This window comes from Acanthopagrus latus, chromosome 2 (genome assembly GCF_904848185.1).
Source record: "Acanthopagrus latus isolate v.2019 chromosome 2, fAcaLat1.1, whole genome shotgun sequence".
In the NCBI taxonomy this organism is placed as follows: domain Eukaryota; kingdom Metazoa; phylum Chordata; class Actinopteri; order Spariformes; family Sparidae; genus Acanthopagrus; species Acanthopagrus latus.
Genome location: NC_051040.1, coordinates 10,657,328 through 10,668,190, shown reverse-complemented (window position 1 = coordinate 10,668,190; position 10,863 = coordinate 10,657,328). Strand labels below are relative to the sequence as shown.

General features: G+C 38.3%; 1 protein-coding gene across 1 annotated transcript in view; it reads right to left on the bottom strand.

The window, feature by feature from the left end:
* Positions 1–3,604: 3,604 nt before the first annotated feature.
* The window catches only part of LOC119011872 (CD166 antigen homolog A-like), a 41,498-nt gene continuing 34,239 nt past the window's right edge, over positions 3,605–10,863 (bottom strand). The window contains exons 12-16 of the mRNA XM_037085313.1: positions 8,517–8,649; positions 7,023–7,052; positions 6,407–6,518; positions 5,311–5,447; positions 3,605–5,218 (exon numbers count right to left, since the gene is read on the bottom strand). Coding sequence (XP_036941208.1) covers positions 5,345–5,447; positions 6,407–6,518; positions 7,023–7,052; positions 8,517–8,649 — 378 coding nt within the window. The 3' untranslated portion in view covers positions 3,605–5,218; positions 5,311–5,344. The remainder of the gene's footprint in view (positions 5,219–5,310; positions 5,448–6,406; positions 6,519–7,022; positions 7,053–8,516; positions 8,650–10,863) is intronic.

Sequence of the window (10,863 nt, the reverse complement as noted above, 5' to 3'; positions counted from 1 at the left end):
ATTGTGTCTCCTCTGACGGACGACATTATTTTGAAGTTAAACCAGCTTGACCCCCTTAGAAGTTGATTCTAAGCCTCCATTTAAGTCCTTGTTCCTTAAGGAGATCGGTTTTGGTAACTCTGATAAGTCTCAGACTCCTCTTAAACTTGTCCAAGAAAAAGAATTTTTGGTTTTGAAGGATATTGAAGTCTAGAACTATAAATATTTCTTTTTTAAAAAGAAAAAGAGAAAAAGAAAACAACATGAAATCATTAGTGTCCCAGTCATTGTAAAGGTTACCAGTTGAAAAAATACCATAATCACTGACTTGCTAAACTATTTCAGTTGATCAGATTTGTCACGTTACTGTTTTCTTTGACTGTCAGACGTCATACAGAACTTACTGAAGGCCACGGGTATGTGTTGTGTTGAGACATGGTTGAGACATTATTGTGTTTTAAGATCGGAAAATGCTGTTAAAAATAAAACCAAAACATATATTGTGACAATTTGAATAGTAGACTCTTTTGTGGTTGTACTCTGTAATTGACAGTCAGGTAAAATAGGGAGTTAAAAACTAAAACAAATACTTAAATCCGTTAAGCCTCCTTTCTACTTTACCTGTTGTCATTTATGTGTGAATCAACTTTCTTACCGTCCTTCACTGCTCTCATTTGTTCTCTTTAATCTATTTTTTGTCCTTTCTCATAATCACTGCACATAATCTTTTTATCTGCTGTTAATTCCTTTGATTTGATGTCAATTCAGTTCTCATCGTCTTTTACTGATTTATTGATTTTGACCTGTTTTATTGTTTTGTTCCCTTTACACGTTCTTAATCATATTGACTTTTTGTGTTCTTACAAATTTTTTTGGTTCTCTTTTTTTCTTTTTGTAACTCACCTTAGACACAGCTTCCTCGTGTTTGCCTTGATTATCGTTTATTCTGTAACATTTTCTTCCTGAGTTTCCTGCTTGATTGTCAAAGCACTTTGTAAATTAACTATTTTTCTGAAAGTGTAATGTTTTAAATCTAAATGAAGCACTTGTCCTGAAAACAGATTCTAATGGTCCTCTGTGCAGCTGATCGGCCATGTGAGTACAGTCTCTGTTCCCATCCAACAGATTTTTCCTTGATTCCAACACCGCTTGTTGAATATATTGTCAGACCACAGGATGGCAGCAGAAGCTCATTTTGTTGCTGTCAGACAGACCAGCTGGTGATGACGTCCATGACTTCTGAGTGTACACTTTATTTGGAGATGGGTGTAGAGACACAGCCACTGACTGCCTGAGGAGAAGCTGGATGAAGGTGATGGCTAATTATATACAGTGGTTATCAGTGTTGAGGGAGTTAACGTGCTAATTACACTGACATGTAAATTACCTTGCATTTCATGATTAACAAAACACAGTGTGCTTTAACACAATGCAGAGAAGCACATTTATCATTTCTTGTTCAGATGTTCAGGCCTAAATGAAAGGGACCATGCAGAATCAATCAGATCAAACATCCCTGCCTTTTCTCTTCATGATGTGCACTCAGGCCTTTTCCACATCAGCCAGCAGATACTCACTTAATGTAATGGTGTTTCCATGATGTGTCCACTCTGACACAATGGCCCCACAGAGACAGTGTAGATTGAAAATAGATATGAAACATAATGTTTTGCCACTGCACAGTATATACTATGTTAATAATAAGAGGTGGAAGATGTGATCAGATAATTTACCTAAGTAAAAAAAAGCAACACAACAGTGTAAAAGACACTGTGTAAGGGCATATTAAAGGGCAGCTCCACCAGTTTTACACATTTAGGTGTGTCCACAGATCTTAGGGAGTACAAATGCATATGTGTAAAAAAAAAAAAAAAAGGAAAGAAAAGAAAAGAAAAGAAAAAAAAGAAGCTTAAAGCTTTTTGTGGCTCCAGAGGAAGCTGCATGTAATCTGATAAATTTCTCCCAGTGATGTCACTGACGAGCTAAGTTGCATTTTGGGTAATGTACAATCCGGGTTATAAAAAGGAAGAAGAATGCATGGAATTAAAAAGGCGATATATCTGGTTATGTTGCATTGATCATTTGTGTTTTAAGCTGTCTATAATGATTCTAACAGTCTTGCAGGAGTGCAATGCTTGACCAGGACTGTTTTTCACAGGAGACTGTGAACTTGGAGCCTACATTACCCACAATGCAATGTAGCCACTGAGTAACATCATATTACAAGCAGCTTCTTATAAAGCCACAAAAGGCCCAATACCACTTTTTTGTATATGCAGTAGTACTTCCCAAGACCTATAAACACACCTTAATGTTAAATTGGTAGAGTTACCCTTTAAGTAAAAGTACAGAAGCATTATCAACAAAACACACACTGAGAATCAAATGTAAAAGCCCTTCATTACACAGAATCACCTCTTACTGTGCTATATTTGAAATATATTGTATTATTTGATCACTATTATTGGTGCATTAATATGTCAGCAGCATTATAACGTTGCACTACTAATTTATGCGTGGTTGGCTAGTTTACGGTATAAAAATACATATATTTAATATGTTGATCACATATTTTGAATACAAAATATGAACTAGAGCAAACTTTCAACTAAAGATAGTGGAGTAAAAATATATATCCAGCACCTATTAATTGGACTTAAACACAGTACTCAGTAGTGGTAGATTAGTAGTAGTAATTTCCACTAATAGTAAAGAAGTTTAAATGGCTTTGAATCTGATGTGATCACAAGCAGCATCTACACATCTCATACACATCCATCAGTCTATTGATTCACAGATGTTTTTTGGTCACCCTACTGGCAAAAGGGTGAAGACTCAGGCTTCTTTACAAAACACCTCACTTTAAATGGGGATTTATTTATTTTAAATATTTTTTTGGCCTTTTGCCTTTTTATTGATACCACAACTGAAGACGTGACAGGAAACAGGTTGAGAGAGAGGGGGAGTTAGATGCAGCAAAGCACACCAGACTGGGACTCAAACCCAGGTCTGCTGCAGCAAGGACAAAGCCTCTGTACATGGGACGCTCACTCTACTCCATGAGCTAAACAGCACCCCTGAATGGGGAAAGTTCTAACTGATGATTGCAGGTTTCTTGTAAAGGAAACAATTTCTACTTGGAGACTGTAGACTAAAAACGTGTCACTGCAGTACTAATCAAAAATCCCTGATCAGGTTCGATATGGATTTATGATCAGAATCAATACCTTGATCATTCTGGTGCACAGAGATGATGATTATCACATCTTGCCCTCTTGATGAAATGTAAGTGGCCAACATTCAGTATATTTTATTGATTCTACCACAGATGAATGAAAATATGGAAAATCACTCCTGTTGAATTCATTACCGATTTCATACATGGAAATAACATTTTTCTTTCCTATTTACAACTCTTTCCTGCTCTGTTATAATATATTTGCTACTATATTGTTAGAATTGTAAAACTATTGTGCAACTACAGTCATCAGCCATCATCAACCCAGAAGTTCCCTGCATGTATTCAAGCAAAAAACATGTCTAAACCGTGTTGCTCTTTATTTCAAAAGATGATCAGATGAAAAAAAAAGCGAAAACAACATAATCAAAATCAAGTGGACATGACTTTTCCAAATGTACACTTTATTTTAAACAAAAGTACAAAAACAAACATCAGGTATTTACAATACTTGCATGGCAATGTTCACTTTTCTTTGGTCATTCTTCCAATTTGATGGTTTGAAAACAAGGTAGGCAACAAAACAGCAGCTCAGAGGTCTGAATTTTTATAACATGCTGAATCTACAGTATATTCAACCAGACGCTACTGATGACTCAGAAATTAATTTCATTTCTTTAAAGTCTGCAAGCAATTCAACTATTTAAATCCATGTTATGAATAATGTAACAATTACTGAATCTGCCTACCAGGTCATTTTAATCTTGAACAATATAAATAGCAAAAAAGAAAACTTAAAACCACATACTTCACAATTAACATCCTGGTCTTTGACAAATGTTCAATTTTCTCTGTAAATGCTCTTGAAGGACCAAAATTGTGACATGTAGCCAACAGCTGCGCGTATTTTCATTGTATTCTACACAGATCTGACATGAAGACATGAACCCTAGTGCACATCACAAACTGAAGCAAATACAGGTAGATTTTCAAAAGAAGGCAAACATATCAGGATGGCTCAAAAGTGATGCCATACAGTAGCTACATGAAAAACAAAACAATCATACCTCAACACTGATGGAGCACAAATGGAGAATTTACAGCCTTGACGGGTCAACTAAAACAATCCGCTCACTACTCAACGATGGCTTTATGTGAAAACAATCTGTGCAGCCAGTAAAAATGAGTTATGCTTTACATTCTCTCAATAAATCTACCTGTGTGAGTTATAACATAGTGGTTATGTTGAATGTACAGTACATTTGAAAAAAGAGGCAAGAAAAAGATGAGCTTTTGTTTTTTCTGTCATTTTTCTCTCCTGCAAAGAGGTACACAGTCAAAGAACGAAACAAACAAAAAAAAATCATGTAACACCAAAGAACTCTGTGGCACATCACCTACTTCCTGCAATGCAACATGAAAATCATATTACCATCTATAACTAATGCCGGGTATAACAGTATACCCATAGCCCTTTCAGGAAGTTCATCTCAAATTCTGCCTGAATGAAAAAAAGATGACATTTAAAAACAGATTTTACACTGATGTTGAAGGCAGAGGTTTGTTTCGACTGTGATGAAACTAAGAAGCGATGGCGGTGATGATGACGCGGCCCCTCGGTTCCTGCTCTGAGGGAGTCAAACACACACTAATGCGGGCCTACACATCCTTACAGCAAAGGCAACTGGTCTAGTAGTAATTTTTTTCATCAGCTAACGAAACCCCCAAAAAAAAAGAGAAGATCTGCATTTTCTCCCAAATGTCATTCTAACAAACATGAATCCTAATAGTAGACGAGTTTACACAAGTATCAGTAGTGCAGACAAGTTATGTATATCACATACAGAATCCATTCTTTTTGTTTTTTTTAAGGGAATGGAGGGGGAGTGAAGGTCTGAGGGGACTCGGGGTGTGTTTGGATATGCTTTTTTTTGTAAAATTCTCCCTGAAACCAAATCGTCTTCATCCCAATGTACACTCTTGTTTTTTTTGTTTTTTTTTTCTTGTTTCCCAAAAGACAGAGGTGAAGAGAAATGTGCAAAAGTTCCATGTTCTCACTTTCTGGAAAGAGAAGATTGTGAGAAAACACTGTTACTTGAAAGAGAATGACTTTTTGAATCTTTATTTAGGCATAAGGGTTTTTTTGTTTCTACCTTCCACATTCCCAAAGGATGGTTTGCTGTTTCTTTACACCTCAGCTTTTTGGCTGTTCTCCTCCACTTTCTCCTCCAGCTTTTTCTCCTCCTCAGAGGAGCCGCTCTCCTTTTCACCAGTCTTCCAGCTTCCTTGCCTGTTTAGAATAAAACATTTTTTTTTTTTAACCTGACATGCTGAAACCTTCCTTTTACTGTTATTTGTATAAAAACAAACTGTGTATCTAATATCTGAAAATATATAAAACACAGATTCCACTTCAATGGAGGCTGCATTAATCCCTGTACTGTCGCCTTGTTAATCTATTTACCAGTTGCGTGTTCATGATCGATTAAGAGCAAATTCCCTTAATTTGGCAAATGTAAGGGTGATCACCAACCACAATCAGACCGCTGCCCTGGTGCCAAAGACCCCAATTGGCCCTAAAAGCCCCACATTCACTAAGGAGAATTGATTTTCTGATTTTCTGTTAATTCAGTTAAAAGGGGAGCCAAAAGTTAGATGAGAGGATCAATACCACTCTCATATCCAACTGTCAAATTTGAAGCTGGAGCCAACAGCCAATTAGCTTAGCTTAGCATAATGACTGAAAGCAGAGCGTAACGTGAACAGCCGCTCCAAAGCTCAGTGATTAACACGTTATATGTTGTTTGTTGTGTAAAATAGATGAGTTATGGTTTAATGAGGGGGGTCTTCTCAGGAGCAATTACTTCCTGACATGTAAACCTCTGCAAAACAACAACTTCGACCAAAAGGTTGACAAAAATGTTTGACTGTGTGTTGACTAAAACTAGACCAAAACTTTGAAGGATAAAATGACTAAAATTAGACTAATTAATCTAAAACAGCTGACAAAATTGCTGCGTTACATTTGCAACCTAATATTGTAGCCATGCACTTCAAATTCAATAAGTCTGAGTCTGAGTTTACGCTGTGCACCACGTACTGGCTGCTACAGTTATCAGCAGTTAGCGGGTACTCTGGTGACGTGCTGCTCGTTATATGTTATGAGGATGAATTCAACAGGCGGTCGATTCTCACACATTGCACCTTTAAGATTAGGGCACTTGAAAGTGTCATTGTTCATTTTCTTACTTGGATTTCTTCATGTAGACGAGGTACGCCAGGCCGATAACCACGGTGGCGACGAGGAGACCGACCACAACTCCGACCACCAACTTGGTCTGGTCCCCGTCCTCTAATGTGTCTGTAACAAAGATGCAAACAGGAACATCAGAGACGCAGGAGAGGCGCTTTCAGTATGAAACTCCAGCCACAATGCATACAAATAAAGGGGGGGGGGGGGAGAAGCCATTATGTGCAATACAGGCATTGATGAGTGGACACATCCGCACTGTACATGGTTATGACTCATTGAGTTAAATGTTAATGACAGATTTTCTCATTTTATGACTCATTTCATCAGCCAATGGGATCATGGACAATGTTGACATTTTGTCAGGATGCTGGTAGCTCCATTCCTCTTTTCCTCGTTTCTTCACATCAGTGTTTTAAAAATGTGAACACACTGTTCAAACATTGATTTTTTTTCCAGTTCTAGTTGTAAAGTCCCAGACAAGGTGATGATAAAGGTAAATATTTGATCAAGAAGCCCTTCTTTCAGTAAACAGCAATTGATTCCCCCATAGTCTTTAACTCACCCCCACCCCTCCCACAGTTTCTTACAAGCAAGAAGACTGCTACAACTTACCTTGTTTATCCACTCTCACATCCTCAAATACTGAAATCAGATATAAAATAAAATTAACGTCCAACCAAAAGGAGAAAAATAAAACAAGTTTGAAAAAATGACTACTCTACTTCTATTCTACTGCATGCAAGTAGTCCAAAGAGGGAACAGATTAAGTCCAGCATCCCAACATACACACACTCAGCGAGGAGGAGGAAAAAGAAAGAGGTGAAATGCCGTCTCAAACACGCAGGAATGAGTAAGCAGAGCAGCAGAGCGCAAAGAATGGTTTTAACACTGCACGCTTTTTAGACAACAGTGTGGACAAAGTGTCAAGTGCATGCGAGTCGATCAGATTTCGACTGTGTGATTTCGACTTCGATCACCAAGAGGGAAACCACCACCCACAGAACAGAAATCTGTTAAAACCTAAAGAGCGGCATTTAGTTTTGCTTCTAATGTACACATCATGTATCTGTTAATGTTCTCATTCTCATCTGTTGTTCATTTTTAGATTAAAGGGACAGTTCTCCCTAAAGTAAATGAAACCCTTTTCCTCCCTCTGGTAGTGCATTTTGTCCATTTAGGTGGGTGCCCAAGCATTTCCCCTCAAATGTACTGGTTGGGTACGTGGCAAAATCAAATCAAATGCCTAATGTGTGATAATGTTAATTGACTGCCTTATATTCAAAGAACATTTTTACCTGTTTATTGTTTTGTTGTGACTTGCCAGGTTTTATACAAGGATAGACCAATTATGGGCTTGGCTGATTATAGTGGCTGATAGTCAGCATTTTCCCGATTATACTGGTTTCTGTGGTATTTTTAATTTTTTTTGTCATATTGTTGATAAAACAAATTAATTGTAAATAGCCAGTTTGGTCGACCCCTTGTTTTAGAGATGTTTACAGATAAGCAGTAAGTAGATGAGAAGATGAATGCCTTCTTCTGCACAGTAATATCTTGGCGTCTGTGGTTTGGTCAAAAAAAAAAAAAAAAGTTCCTACATGAAACTGATCACAACAATGTCTGTGGGTTATCCTGCAGTAAACTGGTCATGATATCTGGGGTCTGAGTCTTTCAAATGTGTTTTTTTCAATGTATCTAGTCGCATTAAATGAAACAGAAGGACAAACTCGGCAGATCACATGAAAACAGCCAGGAAAGATAAACTGCACTACGGCTAAGAGGAAAAAAATGCACTTTCGTTTTAAGGGTGAACTGTCCCTTTAAAGTAAACTGACTGAGTGAGAACAAAATATATGACAGTAAAGTTTGTGTGCACAAAATATGTGAATTTCTGTCAACACAAGGAATAAAAACATCCTACATTTGGTGATTTTAACTGCTAAATTCCTGTAGTTTTACTCAAACATCTCAACATGATATAAAGTTAACATGCAGACAGAAAGCATTAGCAATCAGAGTAAGAAAACATCCACAAGGGCAGGTCACTGTGTTAGACTTTAGGAAGCAGAGGGAGACGAGAGGCCTGTGCTTCCACTTTGTACTTACAGGATGACACATTTATAGCTTTAGAGTCCGAGCCAAACTCATTGGTCACCGTACAAGAGACAGTCAGATTTGCAGTAGGCACGACTGTGATCTTGTGTGTTATCTTTCCGTTGACGAAGGGACTCTCATCAAGCTGAACAATGAGAGAAAAAAACACCCACAAACGTTAGTATGTAAATATCTGACACTGCAGGATTTATAAATCTGCCACGGCATGCGAGAAGTGCAGATTTTGGACCACTAGGGGGGGATGTTGGATTGAATTGTGACTCAGCCTTTCCATGACAAAGACACTGCGTGTGCCTGTGGGATATAGACACTTGAGTCTCTGAGGAGAACCTCAGACACAAAGACTAACTGCCAACACCCTTTTCACATCCTCTACACACACAAGAGGATGTGGCAGTTTTGTAAATACCCATTACCGAGCCCATATTCAAGCCCTCACATTATTTCCCCTGAATAGGCTTTAAAGGATGGAATGAGAGGAGAAAAAAAAAAAGAAAAAGAAAAAAACTTTGGCTGAAATGTAGAAACGTGTGCTATCTCAAAAATGCATTGTGCTCCGGTGAAAGAGTTCTGTGCACCTTTGTAGCTGATTAATTATTGCACACAGGTTCAGGTTTTTTGGGTTATTTTGGAGGTTAGACACTGACTGAAAGGGCTGAAAGGAACTGCAACCATCCCACACACACCCTCAGGTTCATGCGATATTCAAACTGCTTCACTGACTGCCTCTGCTATCAGCGTGCACACAGGTATGCCGCAGAAACAAAAGAGGGAGAACAAAAAAAAGGTCCATTTAAAACAACAGTCTGTGTGACAGTCGGGTGTAAAATACTGTGTTTGAGCCCGGAGGAAATTTTACTCAGCCACCCAGAAATGTTTGGACTAGATAAGTTCAAAAGTGTGACAGCTGGGGGAAAATACTAACAGCGCAAACTGCTATGCACATAACTGGGAGTATTCAGTCACCCTGCAGAGCGTGGTGAGTGGCAAAAGCAAGGCATGAACTGTCTCCGGATCAAGACACAGGCAGGGCTTGGACTGTTTGGTTTAATGAACAGACAGCCTCTGTTTATTCACACCTGCGTATCTCTGTGATGCATTGGTTTGTTTAGAGGAAAACAGCGTTATTATATTTAAACAACCATATGAGCGTCTCAGCGGTTTGTCTTCGCTGATTATAGTGCCTAGAATGTAAAGTGTACATTTTCCATTCACCTGCTCTTGTCTACTCTGTTGACAACATTCAGATGCTGTCGCCTAAGGATGCCACTGCAGTCGTTACTGAAGGACAAACCTCCTGCCATCTCACATAGGAAGAGCTCTGGCAGAAGATGAATGTCTATGACAAACACTATTGATTAATCAGCTAAAGAATGACTGCTTTAAAGGGGGGAAATGACAGAAACATTTAAAGCATTTTGAATGATTCATCTCTTTAGGTGTGTTTGTTGGTGGTCAGGATGTGAGGTGTGCCTATTTGTTTAAGATGATATCCATCTTGTTAGGCTGCAACTGTCACTGACGGCGCTGATGATAGATTCTGTTGTGTTTGTTAAGTTCCGTCAACCTTCACCCGCTGGCACATTTTTCCAAAGGCTGAGTCAAGCAAGAGGAAGACAACGTTCCACAGAAACTCTGCCATTATCGCTGCTGGAGGTATCAACAGATTATAGTTTTAAAGTTATAATCCCTGAGATTTTCATGAAAATACTGATTGATTTATATTAATTCAAGGCACAATATGGTTAACAACAATTATCAACAAAATGTGAACAACAGTTTTGACTAGCTATAGTTACAGTCTTACATACTGCACCTTTAGTTACCACTCTTTAACATATTTTTATATTGTCAGTGGCGGGTCCGCCATTCCTGTGCTGGATTTGAAACTTCCTGCTGACACAAAGGGGAACCTGCTGGGAAATCATGCTGCATGTAATCCAGCTTTACTGTGACTTACTCAAATGCTACTCGAGTACTCCTTTATTAACACAACGCAATGTAAACACACAGTTTGTATACAGTATCTTTCCCGTGAGGGTGGAATGAATCTGGTGTGGTTACTTTTTCCTTTTCTCTTCACTCTTTTGTCTGTGAATAGTTTACTTTTCCAGCGGCTGCATAAATTTTGATGACACAAACAATAAAAAGGATGATTGAAATATAGTTTGCTTGCTTCTGCTGTAAACAGATACACCAGTTGCTCTCCAGTTGTTTTTCTGACACGCTGTAAACAAAACCACACCGCAACTGAAGTCTTGAGGTTTGTAATTTCAAACTGTGCTTGTAGAAAATACCCCTTTGCATGTGTGTAGCTAATATGCATTCACATTCAATT